Genomic DNA, 20,240 nt, shown 5'->3' on the forward strand with positions numbered 1-20,240 from the left:
ATGAGTTATAGTGATGCTATTAGCATCGGTCGTACCACGTATACTGTGGTTATTAATATTTAAAATAGCTCGCAAAAACAAATTCGGGGCGCTGACGGTGTCACAATACAGTGGCGGTCTTTAGCAGCGGATATGACATCACTTAGTGCGAGCTTGATGATGGGACAAAGAGTAAATATACAGCAAATTGTGTTAATAACTAGAGATACGTTTTGTCAAGTTTTTGTGTTTTATATTACATTAACAAAACCAACTTGTTTGCCCTAGATAAAAGCACTGTAAATCAAGTCAAAGAAAAAACACGCCACCAGAGGCACTGGCTGCTTTTTGCATCGAAGGACTTTGCGCTTCTCTGTAAACATCCTACGACCTAGCACTAAACACTTATGGCTACTCTCTATGTATCTGAGAGCGGCTTTGCGGAATCGATCCGATCGAGCCATTGCACTCTATAAGCATTCGTTTCGGTCCCAAGGAAGGATGCGTTCGTTTCACATTTAGCAGGCAGTGCGTATCGTCAGCTTGTGGAGAATCACCAGGCAATGGCGCCACATTCCCAACAGCGCGCGCTCCTTGCTCGCCGTGGCCAACCAGCACGCTAGGAGCGACAGGCGATGGTTGGCGATAAGCAGTAGCGGTAGGCGCTACACTAAATGTGTCTGATATCTTGCACAGGCTGTCACACCGTCACAGTATCTCGCGCTCGAGTTCGGATCCATAAGTAAGGGAACGTCACTGATCAGTGTTCCCTTCTGCGCCGTCGACGTGACAGTGAAGCATCGCTGGGTCAGCTCGGCGTTCACATCGTTGTTGTAACCATGCAAACGGCGCTGCCAGCCTTGGCATGAACGAGTGACAGAGAACAGGCAACCATGGAGTGCAAACTTCCGCCATGTGCTAAGATAGGCTGTTTTGATTGGTCACACTAAGTGTCGTCATTGGGAGAGTGAAATGGGAATGGGAAGCTGCGCGAAAATCGAGTTGAGTGCAGCATTTTGTTTGCTTGTATTTTGAAATTTCTTCATTGAATACTCCCGTTCCTATCCATCGATTCTCGTAATTCTTTTTGAGTCAGCATCTGTGTGACATAAAGAATCCATCTCAAGCATAACTGGCATCCATTCAAGCGGTGTTTCGCAGCCCCTTTAAGGGTAACAGAGTGGATTACAAGAGAAAGCAAGCGTAGCAGGGGGCGGCAGAAAGTTAGGACGGCAGATTGGGCTAGTTGGTGTCCCATGGTAACAAGAAAGTTCAAACAGCGCTAGACAACAGGACCAGAAAGAGGAGGGGACAAACATGGCGCTGAACTTACAACTGATTTATTTGAAGTAAGAACTCAATTTATACTTGCAAAACTGGGCACACATGTGCACGGTCATACATCGATGATGAGAAAAATCCAAAATGCCAACATACACACGTGATGTATCTGCTTTCCAATCTACCCTTTGTGCAGCAATGTCATTTGTTTCGCAGACAAAGTTAAAGAAGTTTTGCTAATGCAACTATTAGATTTCCTGATAATATGGAATGCTTCGATGACTTCTCTGGTAGTCTTGTTACTATGAAAAAATAACAATTCTGTGTCGTCAAAGAAAGGAACGTGTTTACACACATTGCAATGCTTTGCTAGGTTCGTTTATTTTTTATGCAATGAATTGGCATGCTCTATGAGTCTAATATTAATGCAACGGCCTGTCTGGCCTATGTAAGTAAGGCCACATGATAAAGGAATTTGGTAAACAACGCACTTCTGCAACTGATGAACTTATTGACATGATTTACCTTGTTAGGTAAAACTTAGGTGGGCGGATGAGACTAAGAAGTTTGAAGGGATAGGGTGGGCGCAGCTGGCAAAGGACAGGGTTAATTGGAGAGGCATGAGAGAAGCCTTTGCCCTGCAGTGGGCATAGTCATGCTGATGATGATGACGATAGTTCATTTTAATTTCCAAATAAAAAGCTGTTGCGGCACAGTGATGTACTCCTCGTTGGCGAAACATTTATTGGACCGCGGTTGCTGCTCCGTCCAAGAAATGCAAAACACTGAGGCACCGTCTAGTGTCAAAAGCTCAAAGTATACGGTCGACGATGCGAAGGGAAGTCACCACAAGATAACCTTTTATGCAATTTCCAACACCAAATCCAAATTATAAATCCTTCTTTCTTTGATATTGCAGTGCTCAATTCTTACAATAGGAAGCGTAATTTTGTCAATTGCGCCATAATCTCGTGACATGTTTTGGTCTGTGGTCAGTGTCCCTTAAAGTGGTGCGAAGGCAGTCAGCCAAAAAAATGCCACAGGTAATGTGTTTAAGAGTTTGACCCATTTTGCAAGGATTTCATCCCACAGAAGGCAAGCAGCAAGCCAGGGGAAAGCTTACAGCTAATAGAAAACCAACAGAACCAATGGCCCCATGCCTCTCGCATACAAGTCAGGTGCTCAAACAACTAGGTGCAGTAGCAAAAGAAAAGAATGACACACATTGCCATAATATCAGTGTATTGACACACAATGAAATCCTCAGTTTTGTGCACAATTTTGAAGGCAGACAAATTTTTTTGCCACCGCAGTGTCCGTGGCCAGAAATGTTGCCACTCAAATGGAATGAAGTGCACCTGTAGTAGACCCCTGACATGGAGAAAAAGGTTCGGTGAGGGCTGGAGAGCTGAAGGTACGTATCACCAAGCAGTTCAGCCCATAAAGTTTTTAAATATTACTTAGAGGGAAAGCTGGTGCCACCATCTATGGAAGTTTCTTAAAAAGCACTTCATTCACCATGGGAATGTCGGGAAGACAGCATAGTGTACTTGGCTTGGCCCTAAAACATAACTATAACTGCAGAAATACAAACTTTTTGCAAATTATATGTTGCGAGGAAGCGTTGCTGCACAATAAATATGTGCTCTAATAAAGCATGTTTACTGCACTTTGCAATAAATGAGCAGAAAAATGCATAGGTGTAAACGATCACCAAATCTGCTCATGGAGAGAAGGCTTTGTCTTCATGCCGCCAAATATAGTTAATCGTGGAAAATAATCTTTTGCGTTTAGCAGACACATTTTGCAGAGCAAATATTCTTTCAAAATATTTGTTAGCGCTTAAAATACTACACTTTAGAAGCTTCCGTTTTTGCATTATGAAAAAACAAACGCTTTGTTGGTGTAGTCCGCACTGCAGGAGGCATCCTATATCTATGCATACTGCAAAATTCTGAGCAAGCACCCTCCCCCCCCCCTCCACCCCCACAAGTCAAAATTACTGGAAAAGTAGGGGGGAGGGGGCTATAACGCCGAAATTCAAGATGGCGGCGATATTTTCCCGCCAGAAAAAAGAAAATGCACAGCGCACATGGATCTAAAGCGTCCTGCTGTTCTTTCCCGCTTGAACTCTAAGAGTGCATTGTCCACAACACCGCATGCAGTTACTCAACTTTCTTCAAAGTTTTGCTTTCCCGTAGTCTTGCTGTAGCAGTTTCTAGAAATTCTTGCCCCATTCCAGTATCCGTTTCTGGTCGAACTTGAAGCCTCGAGACGTTTGGTGCACGTTCCTTCTGTTTTCCCGATGTCACTGTATGACCTCAAGTTTCTTCGCCACTGTGTATGGATGCACTGGAGACTTGACAATGACAAAACAAGACAAATGGCACGTGATGAATGGGCATGCGAATTGTTTGAAAAGCAGGATTGGATTGGATTAGATTATTGACTGGATGGGGCCAGCCAGTGTTGCCCGTGCGCGATGCGTGATAACACGGGGGGGGGGGGGGGGGCTTGCATAGGTGGGGGTGCTTGTTCGGAATTTTACGGCAGGCTACGTTTGTGCCACCAGAAACTCTACCCGAGCCCTCACTTTTCTATGAGAAACTAGTTTGCACGCACTAAGTGCCAGCTCTCGGCATGTCCTGGCACTGCGCTTGCACATTTTGCCGAGAAAAAAAACGGCCGCCACCATCTGAAAGATGTTAAAGTAACGAGCGTTAGCTGTTTGGTTTACTAGAATTGATATAAATGAGATTAAAGGGAGGTTTCGGCCACCAGGCATTCACGGAAGTATCCAAGTATGTCTGATCTCTTGGACTTATTTCCCAGATCTTTGGCCATGGCGTAAGATGTTGATGGTTTGGGATCATCCATGTCCTTCTTCAAACACGCTGTAGTAGTGAACGTATCGGCAAAACGAGCGCACCTGAGAGGAGCTCCTAAGGGAGACGGTTCATTACAGATGGAACATAAGAGCGTCCCCTTCGAAAAGGGGTGGACTGCCACCATGCTTGGCTATGCGTGCACGCACGCTGCCTAGCGCCATCTATCAGAGATATTACGATGCACCTCTACCCATTGTCGAGTTGCACCCCCTCAAGATACGTCCCAAACGGAATTTGCTTTGTTTGAGGGGTCAAGGTGGGCCCAGAATTCGGCTTGCGGTGCAATATGGTAATGCTTCAATAAGTAACTGCATGCACAAAATGTTTACCTATTATTTAATTGTAGTTTTATTTCTATGCAACAACCCATTTGCCTAATAAATTCGGTACACAACTGTCCCCGGATGGGTGCCCCTTGTTGTCGGAGTATATATAGTGGAACGAATGCACAGTATTGTGCTTTTTTTATCGTGAAGACTTTAAAAAATTTCCCCGCCTCAACCGCTGGCTCATTTGCGATGAAACTGCACACAGAGCTTGCGTATTATGGTAACTTTTGTATCGTACCAAGTTTGACAACGGTGCTTACTTAACTGAGCCATGCATGATCCAAGAACGTAAGTGTCTACGTAGAGATCGGCGAACCAAAACCCGCAAATGACGTTTTTTCGCTGAACGGCGGCAGTGGCACTATCTGTTTTTGGCAATGGAAAGCGTCACGACAAGGCCGCCGAGGCGAGCGTTGCAAACGATATTCTTTGAAAGGTAAAGCCTGTTAAATCAGTTGTTCTGATATTGTTTCTTTCCGCTCAATTAGCCGAAAATGTTGTAAGCGCTTCAGTTGAAGCAGACGAAACGGTCGGAACGGCATATTTAAAGGGCCTGCGCTTCTTGCAACGCTTGCTTCGGCAGCCTTGTCATGACACTTTCCACTGCGGAAAACAGATGGCGCCACTGCTGCCCTTCAGCAAAAAAACGTCGTTTGCGGGTTTTGGTTCGCCAATCTCTACGTAGACAATTATGTTTTCGCATCACGCACGGCTCAACTAAGTACAGTTATCAAACTTGCTACGAATCAAGTTACCAAAGTACGCAAGCTCTGTGTGCAGTTTCCCTGCAAATGAGCCAGCGGTTGAGGTGGGAAAATTTTTTAGTCTTCACGATCAAAATGCACAACACTATACATATAGAGCGGTCCCGTAACGGAAAGTTTTCCTAGCCGTTATAGGATATTTGTTGAGATGGGAGGGCACTGTCGCCATCTTGGATTCGAGAAACCGAAACTATGCCACCATTTTGTCCCCTGATGTCATATTGGGGGGGGGGGGGGGAGGAATGAGAGGGCACAACCAATTTTAATGGCCGCCATCTTAGATTAGAGAAACCGAAACTATACCGCCATTTCGTCCCCTGACGTCATACATAGTTCTACCTCTATCCACCATATTGGACCGTAATGTCATCATTGCACGTGGCAGGTGGTTGTTTCTACAATGCTATTGTAAATAGCTCTACAAGTCTCAATGCAAGATGTGCTGTTTTCTAGTTGCTGCCACAGATGGCGCTGTGATCTCAGGGTGGTAGCAGACCCCACGAAATCTCGAAATGTGGAAGTCGTTCGTGAATGCAATGCACGACCACTGCGTCTTCAAAATTAGCCGAACGCAATCCTCGGCGAGCACGGTTAACATAAGTCACGCTTTTAAATGATAAGTGTCTCCGACACTCCTACGAAAACTGTGCAGAGTGGTCACGACAGCAGCAGACTGTCAAGTTCTCAGTTCATAAGAAACCTTAGTTCCCTTCTCTCAAATTTCAATTCACAGGTAGCACAGGTTCCCGCAGAGCAAAACGCTCCCAGTGAGGGGGCAAACGGAATTTAGGCCTAGCAGGCACCAGACACTGTGCTGAGCTCACTTCGAGTAAAGCACCTTCGGATGCTTTGGATCTCGAATGAACTGCGTGCGTAGCTGCACTACACAACTACAAAGCACACAAAACATCAGAAAAAACTAGTGGTGAAAACAAAACTGAAAAACAAATCCAATCCATAGCGCAGTCAACAAGCCACTAGATGTCAATCTGCTGTGCTGTCTTCCCGCATGCCTCAAGCATCCACCGTGGATGAAGTGAAGAGCCGCCAGCTTTCTCTCTAGTGTACAGTAAGAAACTCTGAGTTCAGCCAGACCAGCACTGAACCCAAGGGCTTTATGGAGAAAAGGGAGCTGCCACCATACTTTTTTGGGGCACGTCGTTATAGGGACAGAAATGGAAATGCATATACACATCATTCTTCACTCAACCGGGAAGTGCGTCAACATTGCAAAAATTTGACACAGACTGTCTACTGATTATTGGAAGGAGACAGTACCCTACGACGAAACACAGGCACAACCTCACAAACACAATTTGTTGCATCCATTAACAGATGTCATTGCAGACAGGAGAGAAATGGCTCCTCCATACCGTATTTACACGACTGTAAGTCGACCCCCCACATCACATTTCTGAAAAAAAAAAACTTGGAGGAGGTTTACGCTTGGCCTTTAATAAGCGAATGCGATTTTGGGGCCTCCACTTATCACCAGCCGCTATCGGCTGCCGCGCATGGGCACACTCGTGGGCACATTCCAGAACAAAATTGTATTAGTCACTGGATTACTCGCCCACTCTTGCGCCATCGTTCTCACTAGGGCTGCCGTCGTGATCGCTGCTGCAGTCCCACAGCTCGTCGCTCCAACAATGTCGAGCAGCGAAATCCTGCACTTCGCCAACAGCCACGTTAGGACATCGCGTGGAACAGCTGAAAATTTTGCCTCGCTGCAACTGCCACACCTGTATCACCCGTAGCAAGCGCCGAACTTGCGGCAGCGCACACTTGTTCGTTTCTTCAGCGTAAAGAATGACAGCCATCTTGAATGTAGCTGTGAACGAGCGCGGGTCGCTTACTGAACCATGAGCACAAATGACTACTGACGAAGCACTACATTAAAAACTTGTGAAACACGGCCAGCAGTAGTCAAATGCGTCCGAGCCAAAGAGGAACTATGTGTGAGTGGCGTCGGCTCTTCCGTCGGCTACCGACACTCCTCGGCGCCACTGAGGTTCCGAGTGGGGGTGCCACTGCGATTGGAACAGCGGCCCTTCCATCAACTATCGGCGCTCTCTTGAGCGCAGAGTGCGCGGTTGAAAGTAATCAAAAAAAGTCGGACAACGCCTATTAAGAGCAGAATGCGAATGCATCATCGGGCCGCTGCCGCCTATCAACAGCAGCAATCTGAGGCCACGTGTGGGAAGTGGGCTGGTGCCGGTCTGCTGCTTATCCACAGCCACTATCAGCCGCCGCGCACGGGGTGGGGATGCCGGTTATGCGCGTTGACATAGAAGCTGCTCAAGGCCAGTACAAAGGCCGATGCAACGGAGCCGCACAGAAAAAATGCAACCATGCTGTAGTATGCCTGATATCTCATTTTTCTCGCCTTAATTTATGGTGCGATGCTTTGGTCTCAATTTTAAGTCAACCCCCCCAACTTCGGATTTTCGAATTTTGAAAAATAGGTAAACTTAAAATCGTGTAAATATGGTAGGTCTCCCATGTAAAGGGTGATGATGCAGGTGATATGAAACAAAGAAAACAATGGACGCATGAGAAGACGTGCACTGTCAGCGCTTCGCAGGTACTCCCGTGCGTCGGCTAAGGATGACATAGTCGGCTGCGTCACCTGCTGGACTGGTCTCATCAATGCGGTAGCCAAGTGCCTTCTGGTAGAAGGCCAGCGCGCCTGTGTTGCTCTTGAAGACAGTGAGTACAGTCTTGCACATGCGGAAGTGGGCAGCCAGCACGTCCAGCTGCCGCATGAGATGCGAGCCCAGGCCCCGTCGCTGCACGTGCGACTCCAGCTGCAGCTCGTAGCAGTACAGCACTGACATGCCGCCATCCATGTCGAAGCTGCAACAGAGGTGGTAACAGGGAGGGAAGTCTGTGAGGCTGGTCAGAAGTGAACCGCTTAACAGCAATTGCCAGACAAGACAAAGACGGTAGTACACTTCAAGCACAATATAGATGCATACACATGGTTCTAGCTCAGGATGTCACCCCTGTCGTCAAAATCTCGCATAATGTTGCATTCAAGCAGCAAAAGGCTAACGAACCTTCCTACATGTTGTTGTCGATTAGTGCTTCCACAAGGGGAACCACAGAAATTCGCTGCACACTTGTACACCTAGTCTAACTGTCCAAGAATGGTGCCTCGTGGCATTAAGTTACATGTGAGCCTCAAGAAACACCTCAAGAGCATTAATGTGGCAAAATTATAGCAAGGCAGCTTTGAATTACGAACACAAAAGCTGAGCCAGACTACAAAGTGCCTCCCTATTTTGTCAATGAAAGCAGCTGAAAGTGTTTTCAGTGGGCAATTCAGTCGCTCCTCATCAAATCACTACACTTCCACTCATCATCATCATCAGCCTGACTACACCCGCTACAGGGCAAAGGCCTCTCCCATGTCTCTCCAATCAACCCTGTCCTTTGTCAACTGTGCCCACCCTATGCCTGTTAACTTCCTAATCTCATCCGCCCTCCTAACCTTCTGCCGCCCCATGCTACGCTTGCCTTCTCTTGGAATCTACTCCGTTAACTTTAAGGACTAGCGGTTATCTTGCCTTCGCATTACATGCCCTGCCCAAGCCCATTTCTTCCTCTTGATTTCGACTAGGATGTCATTAACCCCCGTTTATTCCCTCATCCACTCTGCCCGCTTCCGGTCTCTTAACGTTACACCTATCATCGTTCTTTCCATGGCTCACTGCGTTGTCCTTAACTTAAGCTGAACCCTTTTCGTTAGCCTCCACGTTTCTACCCCGCAGGTGAGTACCGTTATGATACAGCTGTTGTACATTTTTCGCTTGGGGGATATTGGTAACCTGCTATTCATGATCTGACAGAGCCTGCCATATGCGCTCCACCCCATTCTTATCCTTCTAGTTATTTCCCTCTCATGATCCGGATCAGCTGTCACTACCTGCCCTAAGTAGATGTATTCCTTTACAACTTCCAGGCTCTCGCTGCCAATTGTGAGCTGCTGTTCCCTTGCTAGACTGTTGAACATTACCTTGGTTTTCTGCATGTTAATTTTTAGACCCACCCTTCTGCCCTGCCTGTCTAACTCACTGATCATGATTTGCAGTTCATCTCCTAAATGACTTAGCAAGGCAATGTCATCAGCGAATCGCAGACTATTTAGGTATTCTCCATTAACTCTTATCCCCAGCTGTTCCCAATTCAGGCCTTGGAATACCTCCTGTAAACAGGCGGTGAATAGCATCGGCGAAATCGTGTCCCTTACCTGACGCCTTTTCTTATTGAAATTTTATTGCTGACTTTATGGAGGACTATGGTAGCTGTACAGTTCCTATATATATCTTACAGTATTTTGACATAAGGCTCCTCTACACCCTGATTCCGCAATGCCTGTATGATTGCCGAGGTTTCCACTGAGTCAAATGCTTTCTCATAATCAATGAAAGCTATATATAGGGGTTGGTTGTACTCTGCGCATTTCTCTATCATCTGACTGATAGTGTGAATATGATCCATTGTGGAATATCCTTTACGAAAGCCTGCCTGATCATTTGGTTGATTAAAGTCTAAGGTTGCCCTGACTCTATTAGCGATTACCTTAGTAAATACCTTGTAGGCAATGGACAGTAAGCTAATCGGTCTAATTTTTCAAGTCATTGGCGTCTCCTTTCTTATGAATTAAGATTATATTTGCGTTCTTGCAAGCCTCTGGTACGGTCGAGGTCATAAGGCATGCGTATACAGGGTGGCTAGTTTTTCTAGCAGGATCTCCCCTCCGTCTTTCAACAGATTCAACTCTAAAGCATGCTAGCTGATACACTAAATTACACTCAGAAGGCACTGACTACTGCATTTGCTCGCATTATTTGTGCATCCCCAACGTTTTACCCGGATTTTAAAAAAAAGAAAACCCTTTCTTCTACTAGCACAGTTTGTGCTCCCTGCTGCACAAGCACACCAGCATGCACGCGGGTGTGCGCAGGGAGGCTTTGGAAAATCGGGACGGCTGCATCACCGCGTGTGGCTGCGAAAGGTGAGCGAGTGGTGTCAAAAGTTGGCAATTTTTTTGTTGGTAAATTACTTCTGGTAAGAAAAAGTGAATTGTGCGCCGTTTACCAGGCTCACTCGCGCCAGCAGTCGCTTTCCCGTATGAATGGCTGCAAGTGCAAACTGAGTAACATTCGAAGTGTGCGCTGTGCCAGGATCCGAAACTACAGAACCATCGGCAATTCTGTTTGGCGCTACTAGGCCGGGCTGCATGCGAGGGCGCTGTTTTATCGCCTTGTATCTTCATTTGCCTCCGACTGTTACCTTTCCATGTTTATTGCTTTGAACTGCGCATGTGCCGTCATGCCACCACAGGGAACTTCATAACATGGGTCTGGGGTGGGGGCGGGCGTGGGGTGGTATGCATGGACTTATATTGCAAGATACTTTTTTTTTCGCCAGCGAGGGATGTGAGTTGCGTGGTCGACTTATATGCGGCAACATGCCGCATACATTCCACGTTATGGCCTTTGTAGCTTTTTAGTAAGCGTTTGCGATATCTCCGCATAATTTGCGCGCTCCTTTTTTTAAGCCTTAATTTTATGAAAAAAAGCACGCAATTTATGCGAGTAATACAGTACTTCAGAGCTTGGCCTACCAAACCATGGTGAATCACATCAGGTCACTGCCACACGATTGCTGCATGAATGAGTTACATCAACACTCTTCTGAGGCCTGTCAGGTAGGTACACGCAGGTTTTGCAGCAGTTTTCAATGCATTCAAGCAATGGCATCAGTACTCTGTCCACACGTAGTCACACTCATACTCAACAGAACCTTTGAACTCTCTTCGAAGTCAATTCGTGCACACTCCTTCCAGCTTCCTGCCAGGTTTTGTGTCTCTGCTGTTGCGAAAGAATACCCAGCTCAATATGTCACAGTTAGTTGGCGTAGGAAGCATAGCAGTGACGTCAGTCACTGCATGCGGGCTGTGAGGAGCATCACAGAGAAGGACACCCAATTAATTTCGACCACCTGCAGTTCTTTGCTAAACACTGACACCACACAGCGCACACAGGCATTTTTGAATGTCGTCTGCATCAAAATGCAACTGCTGGAGGCCAGGATTCAAACCCGTGACCACAGGCTCAGTAGCCGAATGCCAAAGCCAGTATGCCATCGTGGCAGGTGAGCATAAAAGGAATATGAATGACCAAACACACTGATGCACAATGGGCCAATTATTACTGCACCTGCTGCACATGCCTTGTTGGCCCATCCATGCTCCACAACATGTCAGCAGAGCCAAGATAAGAGGGAGGGCCTATGAAACAAACGGTAGTCCAATGGCCAAAATGACCAAAACGTCGCAGGAAGTCAGCTGTAAATCACACTGATCTTCATCACACAATGTGATTCCAGCTGCAGCGCCACTCACCGAAAGTGGACAAACCCAACGGGCAAGCCATTGCCATCGTTGTCATCCTCCATGTGTGCAACCAGGTACCAAGCATCACGATGGCTCAGCTCCTTGCGCTTGGCGTTCTCGCTCCAGCCCCACTGGCTGGCTTCGTACAGGGTGCGCATGTTGCGCGACACCAGGTCAAAGGCCCACTCGCGCAGGTCTTGAGGGGCTGCCGCAGCACGCACGCAACTCACCCGCACCTGCACCGCACACACTTCGCGTTAACAGGGGTGGGGGATGGCTGTTCTAGCGCAACACCACAGGTGCACTGAGTGCAGCAGAAGCAGATCACACTTCCAGTGGCACTAAGCATCATCAATCCAGGACAAGCAGCAACTGCAGACGTGAACCATGAATGGGACTCCCAGGTCATGAATGGCTGTCTACCAGTATCCCTAAAGAGGACAGTATAAAGCAGCTGTATCTTGCCAGTGCTCACTATGGGGCATAAACCTGGAGGCTAACCAAAAGGCTTGAAATGAAACTGAGGACAACGCAGTGAGCTATGGAAAGAAAAAAAATGATAAGGGTAACATCAAGAGACAGGAGCAAGGTTGATCGGAGAACAAAACAAAATTAATGATATCCTAAGCGAGGTCAAGAAGAGGAAATGGGCATGAGCAGGGCACTTACTGCAAAGGCAAAGTAACTGATGATACATGATTACAGTGACAGCGTGGATACAGCCAGGTGGAGCAATGAGGTTCGAAAGCTTACTGGAAAAGGCACAAGGAAGATGACGTTGGCAACTTACAGAATTCTATAAGTTAGCTGCAGCGCAAAGATGTTTACAACCAAAAGGTTCATCCTTGGGCTTTGTTTGCACACAAATGAGGACAGAAGCAAGGTGTGACTTCCCTTCGTTACAGTCTCTCTGAAGCTCATACAGAGAACAATATCTAGATTTATTTATTTTTTTTCAGGACAAGCTACAGGGGATTGCAAGCAACTGTGCCCTTGCGACGCGTGACCTTCACATATGATCCTGAAGGCAGATGGTGAGCATTTTGAAGTCTACACAGATGAAAGGAATAGAGACGCTAAATTTCTGGTTGCATGTTTTCTTCTTTGAATGACGCACAACACATTAGCATACATGGAACACCACATGGTGTCCGGGGAGGAATGGCAGCTGATAGAAGAGCCAACACCGTTGTTTGTTTGGCTGATGCATGTGACTCGACTGCCGGCTACGCTTTTCTTGGTGGCTCTGACGGCTTGTGTTCGGTTGTTCGGTCGTGTTTTGCGATGAGATATCACAACTATATGGCAAGTTTCAAAGTGCTTGTCAGCGCCTTATCACGGCGCGGAGCGGCAAAGCCAGCGAGAATAACTGCGTGCGCACAAGTTTGTCCATAGACGACAATCGTTGTGTCGGCAAACTTGTGCGCACGTGCCTATTCTCGCTGGCTTCTCAGCTCCACGCCGTGATAAGGCGCCGACAAGCAGTTTGGTCGACGCTCGCGCAGTACTGTTAAAAATTCTGTGGTGTGATAATTGATTTATTTATTCGCGGTTGCTTTCCCAGACGAAGCTGCGAAAGCAAACTTACAGAATCCGGAACTACCGAACAATTGGCTGGGCCGCAAGCGATGACGCTATTTTAGTGTCTTATTCAGCTTCGTGCATGCACCTTCATACCATCCGGCTAGGGGGGGAGGGGGGGGGGTGCACGGCATTTCATTTAGAGTGAACTTTTTTTCGGGGGGCGGCCAGCGTGGGGTGCGGGTGTCCGGGTGCTGACGTATACGCAGCAACATACACTATACCTATATTGCGCGTTACGACCTTTGTGGAGTTTTTTAAGTCGCGCTCGTGAAATCCTCATGTAATTTGCGCACCCCCTTCTTGGAGCCCTAAATTGTTAGTAAAAAGTGCACAAATTATGCGCGTAAATACGGTAATTTAATCACGGCTTCGTCGTTTTAATTCACTGCAACGCTAAATCCAACCTGGCTCAAGAACTGAAATGACAGTGAATGAAGAAGCAGTGGCTGTATTGTAGTTTTTGCACGCCTTATGTGACCTATACTCAACAATCAACATTGGCATCACTGCCATCACTCGGCTGTTGAAACCGAAACATCATAAGAAAAGAAATTCAATTATAAATTATTTAGCGGTTGCAGGGGAACACCATGAGGTGATCCACGTATGTTGACAAGTTGCACATCATTAACAGGAACACCATGAGGTGATCCACGTATGTTGATAAGTTGCACATCATTAACAAAGAAGAAAATTATACAACAAAAATTTCTTGACTATGCTTCTTTAAAAGGGTACCTCCCCCTTTTCATCTGTGTAAAAGGTGCCATCTGTGAGTGAGACTTTTAGTTGGAAAACATCTCAGTGAAAAACACAGAGGAGTTTCTCTAAATTACCTACATCGTGAACAGGCACCGCTGTCCATGCGAGTTTCCGGAAGAGCACTTCGTCCACTGTGGGAGTGCCAGAACGCAAACAGTCCATATTTAGCTTTCCTAGTATCATGGGCCGAAAATGTGTGTTCTGCTGCAGGATCACAGCTGCGCTAAGAAACTTTCCACTGTTTGCACATTATCGTTCTAATAGCACATTTTTCATATATTCATTAAATTTAATGCCACTGAAAGCCTGGTATCAGCAAGAGTTCTCAATGTTTTTAGCCTCTAACAAACCCAAAGGGTTCTGTTCCATCCTGCCTGGCACACATTCAAAGATCACATGCGGACATAAACGTCTCTAAATTCAATTAATTATGACTGGCTTTAAAGCAAAACAGTCGGGTATTAGCAATCACAGTACTGTTTCCCAAAGTCAAGTAGGTGAAGCAAAGGTGGGGGTTTGAGGCACACATGGCATGCGGTGCACCCAAAAAGCACACCGAGGACTCCAGGAGTTTAAGATCCCCTCGTATTAGGCCTGTATGATAACTATGAAAGTATTTTTTGATCATTTCTATTGAGAAAAGCTGTATTGTCAGAATGTGGCTACAGATCAGCGCATGTTTTCTGCCCATCAATAACCAAGCCAAATGTGAAATGTTCACTTCCTGACATTCCTGCTTCTGCCCATGGTGAAGAAATGACTCTTTTTCCCTCTACACAATTTTGAGAATCTGCAGCAAGCTGACTGAGTTACAGAATTCTGCAAGTTGCAAATTGGAGGCTATCAAGAAGAGGTCCCTCTGTGGGCTCCACCTTGCTGACAACAATGCCACATTTACATAGGTACACCTTTAGTTTCATTCTTGTTCAGTGCACTCCTATTCAATACCTTTCACATCAGTATGAATCAGGGGAAAGAACTATTTAAATCCAACAAACGTGACATTTTTTTACCACGGCACCAGTTAATAATGCAAAGTAGCATAATGCAGCTCAAGAGGCAAAGCTACTTTGTGACCGCCTCAACAGTTATTGTGAAAAGAAACCTAACAGCTAGCAGAGCCAGTACTAAGTATTACAGCAAAAGTGCCAAAGCATTAAGAGCACTAAAATGATACTTGGCACAAGCAGAACATAGGTACCATGACAGCAAATTTCCACTCCCTGTGCATGTAATGCTCTAAGCGCTATATTTTGTTCTCACTGCGTTAATCACTCCAGACAGGCAGGCAGTCATCAACGTGCATCACCAGCATGCAATGGGCATCCATTGCAGGAAAAGGCCTCTCTCCTCTCATCTCCAGTTAGCCTCATCAGGCTCCAGGCATGGCCACACTACACACTACAGAAAGAGGTTATGGGCTGCTTATTCATTCTCAGTGTAAAACTACCAGCAGAAAAAAAAATACCAGCTCAGTGTGAAGTAAAGGCCAGTTCAGGCACATTGTTATTCTGGTTCGTAAAGCAGCAAAGGAATCCCAGCAAACATGAAATGTACAAAGCGCGATAATGAACATACTACAAGTCCTTCCACGATATTCTTTTCTGTTGATATATTCTGAATGTATTTAATTCTTGCATTCCATTACTTCCCATTCCATCTTGTATGCACCTCTCCTTTTGAAAGTGGCAGTCACCTGCAGTAAGAAGCAAAGAAAGCTGGTTCTTCACTCTGCCTGTTCATGCATCACTAGCTCTTCAACACAGTGGTTACAGCAGTACAACTCTGTGAGTTACAAAAATGCTTGACATCGAGTGATGGATCTAACCCCAAGCAAACACTGCAGTTCAGACCTGGGTCATTTCATAAAGGCACATCTCTCTCTTTTGCACACACCGAAAGGCCAAGTAAGCCATGTCCTGCAGGGAATGACATCAAGAATGAGAAAGCAGTAGACAAGGCGGCCGCACCCTCAGGTCATCCCGGCAGTAGATAGCTGGCTCAGTGATGGCAGCCTGCAGGGGGTCAGCCGATTCATTGGCCGTGCGCACGAGCAGAGGCCCAATATTGACCTGCTTGGTGGCCTTCCGGCTGCGGACCATGGCGGCTCAGCTGTGGCTCCTCACTGGCGCACCCTGCCCAAGAAACGCCCCAAGGGCCAGTTTAGAGGTTTTTACTCTACCTCAATGAGACATACCACAAGGATAGGTCACCCACATAAAGTTCCAGCCATTCTTCTATCCTCAGAATGTTTCCTGGATAGGTCCACTTCCCACATTCACAACAGCCATCACAAATCATTTGTAATTTTTCGTTGCAGCTATCACTGCTTACCTTTGTATTTTAATTTTATAACATGCATTCTTCGTAACACCATTCTTTCTCACGTATCACTGCACACTATAGCACACACGTTATTTCGTTCCTGTTCCCAGCTCCCATAAAAAAAAAAGAAGTAACAGTCACTTGACCATACTGTTGGACACACATTCAGCGTGCGCAGTGCAGAGCAGGGAGTCCGGGCGAGGTTCCCCAACAGGGCGGGGTTTAACATGGAAACAAGGGCCCTGTCATTATTCTCCCTCAGTCCGTAAGCCAAATGCCAAACCAAACATACAGGTACACGGAACACCACACGAGGAAAGCTGTTAAGTTCACCGTAGTTAAGGGGCACGTCGCATATGGTATCTTCTCAGGCTGCGTTGAAATGTCTACCGTTTTTGGGGCGACGACAGGAGTTATATTTTGTTTACACTGCACGACACAGGTGCAGCAATTGCTGACGTGTTCAATGTGTACCGGCTGCCCCTTAGCACGACTACCGTTACCGCCACCGCTGTCAGTGAGCATTACTGGCCCCTTGTGTCTAGCTAATACCTCAACAAGCAGACCTATCGAAAGAAAATGAAACTCTTCGCGACCGTCATGGAGAAAAAAAAAACGCTGGCAAACGCCAAGGGAATACGAAACCCATCTGGAGTTGCGGGCGAACAGCGGCGGTTTCTTGCAAGCAGCCAACTTAACGTGGCCGCTCACTGAAACGACAATTACATATAATGGGTGGTGAAGCTGCACTTGAACGTAGTACTTCTCAAAACCAGGGCAAACAAAAAAAAAAAGACGGGACTTAAGCTCGCCGAATACTTACTTTAGTGAATTACTGTCAACAACGTGCAGACGAAACAAACGAAGGCGCGGGAAAGTTTGTCTTTCTTCTGTCGTCTATGCATTTTTTGCGCCACATATTTTCCAGGAAAACGAACTGTGCCTTTGGATTGGCTTGGATTTGGGGCCTTTCATTTGTAAGGCCAGTGCCTCATACTCTCTATACTATACTCTATGCTATACTATAAAAAAGGCACTGGTATGGCAGTGACTGCTGTCCTTGCTGCCCTGTTCTCCACAAAAAAACCTCCCGCGCATATCTCTTCAAATTTTATGGCACAGTTTAGTCGTGTTCTCGACCGGCTTGATTTCATCCGCTTGCCTTGCACCTGGATGGATGCTGGATGTTAGGATGCCTAGATGTGCTGGAGCGCGCGCAGGAAGATAGAAGCGTCCCCTTTGAACCAAGGTCGTCAGTTGCCACCACGGTGTAAGAATTGAAAGGTGTCTCAACGATTGCTCGGCAGGTGGCGCAGAACCGTCGTTTGTGCGTTTTATCTTTCTTTCTCTCCTTGTGCGCTTCCATCTTCTTGTTGTTTTTTTTTGTTTTTGGTCCGGGTGCCCAACCTAGTGGTGCCCACCCGTTACAAAGGGCAAGGCCTCAAGTATCTATCTATCTATCTATCTATCTATCTATCTATCTATCTATCTATCTATCTATCTATCTATCTATCTATCTATCTATCTATCTATCTATCTATCTATCTATCTATCTATCTATCTATCTATCTATCTATCTATCTATCTATCTATCTATCTATCTATCTATCTATCTATCTATCTATCTATCTATCTATCTATCTATCTATCTATCTATCTATCTGGTAGTGACGCAGTGGTAGTCTAGGTAGTGGCCACAAGCGTATCAAGTTGAGCTTCAGAAGAAAAAGCAATGTACGACTGAAGCAAGGTGAACAATCAGTGGGGAATTTTTACTCAGAAAAGCAATTGGAAGCAGCAGCCAAACAAATCGAGAAAGTAATTTTTGAGGATAGTGAAACAGAATGGACTTATACCAAATTAACTCGATTACTGGAGCTAGAGCTAGCTAAGGTGCGAGTAAAGCTAAAAGGGAAAAGATGCAAACCCAAGAGTTGGTGGGATGAGGAGGTCAAGAGGGCAATAGAAAAGCGCAAGGAAGCATCCAGGGAACACAGATATTCCAAGAAGAGGGGGGAACCAAAACCCGAAGTAGACAGAAAATGGGGCCCCGCCGCGGTGGCTCAGTGGTTAGGGCGCTCGACTACTGATCCGGAGTTCCCGGGTTCGAACCCGACCGCGGCGGCTGCGTTTTTATGGAGGAAAAACGCTAAGGCGCCCGTGTGCTGTGCGATGTCAGTGCACGTTAAAGATCCCCAGGTGGTCGAAATTATTCCGGAGCCCTCCACTACGGCACCTATTCTTCCTTTCTTCTTTCACTCCCTCCTTTATCCCTTCCCTTACGGCGCGGTTCAGGTGTCCAAAGATGTATGAGACAGATACTGCGCCATTTACTTTCCCAAAAAAAACCAATTATTATTATTATTATTAAAATGGGATACCTTCATAAAGTGTAGAAGGGACGCATCCTATTTGATTAATGAGAAAATTAGAAGAAAGGGTGCCCAATGGATGTCAAAAGTAAATAAAAAGGATAGAAAAGCAGCCCAAAAATTCTGGAAACATCTAAATGCAATGAGTAATAAAACTAGGCTAGAACAAAGGTTTATTGTTACAGATGAGGGTATTCGACTAGAAGGGGATGAAGCAATAAAACACATAGGAACAAGGATGACGGAAAAATTTTCAGCAAAGCACGTGGTACATAATTTATCGAAGGAGGATAGATCGGTTACAGCAATAGCTTCACTTGAGCAAGGAGAGTGGGAAAGGGCAGAGAAGAAGGTTCCTAGTGGCACATCAACAGGACCAGATGGTATCCCGATTATGTTGATAAAGAAGTCAGGACCAAAATCCAAGCAAACATTAATACAGGTAGTGAACAAAATGATAGTGGATGAGAAAGTTCCCGATGAATGGCGATTAAGTAGAATGAACATGATATATAAGGGAAAGGGGGACAAAGCAGACGTAAGTAACTATCGCCCCATAACAGTGACATCTGTGGTTTACAGGGTGGTGATGCAAATTATAAAAGATAGACTGCAGGCTTGGGTGGAGAACGAGGGGGTGTTAGGGGAACTACAGAATGCGTTCCGGAAACAAAGGAGGTTGGAGGACAATCTATTTTCATTGACACAGTGTATAGAAATTGCGGAAAAGGAACATATGCCCTTATTGCTAGCATTTCTGGATATTAGGGGAGCCTATGACAACGTTACTCAGGAGCATTTGTGGGACATATTGGGCACATTGGATGTGGAAAATGGAGTAATTATTCTTTTAAAAGATATATATAGAGGTAACAGAGTGCTCATAAAATTGGAAAAAAATGTATCAGGGCCTGTAGAGATACAGCGGGGGCTTAGACAAGGATGTCCTCTGTCCCCTTTGTTGTTCATGTTGTACCTGCAAGGTTTGGAGGCCAAGCTAGAGGGGAGCGGACTAGGTTTCAACCTATCTTTTTTCAAGCAAGGGGAATTGATTAAACAGACATTACCGGGACTAATATATGCGGACGATATAGTGATAATGGCTGACAACAAGGAAGACCTGCAGAAGTTGTTAGACATATGCAGTACAGAGGGAGATAGATTAGGCTTCAAGTATAGTAAGGAAAAATCTGCAGTCATGACATTTAATGAAGAGGGCGGCGAGCATAGAATACAGGAGTTCGTGCTAAAAGTAGTGAATGAGTACAAGTATCTTGGGGTGTGGATAAATAACAGTGTTGAGTATCTGACAGAGCATGAAAAATATGTAATGAATAAAGCTAGTAGGAATGCAGCTGTCATGAAAAATAGGGCACTGTGGAATTACAATAGGTATGAGGTGGTAAGAGGGATCTGGAAAGGGGTGATGGTCCCTAGCCTGACCTTCGGGAATGCGGTCCTGTGTATGAGGCCAGATGTTCAAGCAAGGCTGGAAATTAGGCAACGGGGAGTAGGGAGGTTAGCTTTGGGAGCACATGGCAATACACCAAATC

General features: G+C 46.0%; 1 protein-coding gene across 2 annotated transcripts; it reads right to left on the reverse strand.

The window, feature by feature from the left end:
• Positions 1–133: 133 nt before the first annotated feature.
• On the reverse strand, positions 134–17,253 carry Naa40 (N-alpha-acetyltransferase 40). 2 transcript variants are annotated; one of them, XM_077661023.1, is made up of 4 exons: positions 17,139–17,253; positions 15,961–16,125; positions 11,654–11,880; positions 134–8,097 (listed from the first exon to the last, which is right to left on the reverse strand). In XM_077661023.1, exons 2-4 carry the CDS (start codon positions 16,090–16,092, stop codon positions 7,812–7,814), a joined length of 645 nt encoding a protein of 214 aa, XP_077517149.1. In that variant the 5' UTR covers positions 16,093–16,125; positions 17,139–17,253; the 3' UTR covers positions 134–7,811. The 2 variants fall into 2 exon arrangements, with proteins under 2 accessions (XP_077517149.1, XP_077517150.1); XM_077661024.1 differs by lacking the exon at positions 17,139–17,253 and adding an exon at positions 16,961–17,017.
• Positions 17,254–20,240: the final 2,987 nt, after the last annotated feature.

Source organism: Amblyomma americanum, chromosome 4, assembly GCF_052857255.1.
Source record: "Amblyomma americanum isolate KBUSLIRL-KWMA chromosome 4, ASM5285725v1, whole genome shotgun sequence".
Lineage (NCBI taxonomy): Eukaryota > Metazoa > Arthropoda > Arachnida > Ixodida > Ixodidae > Amblyomma > Amblyomma americanum.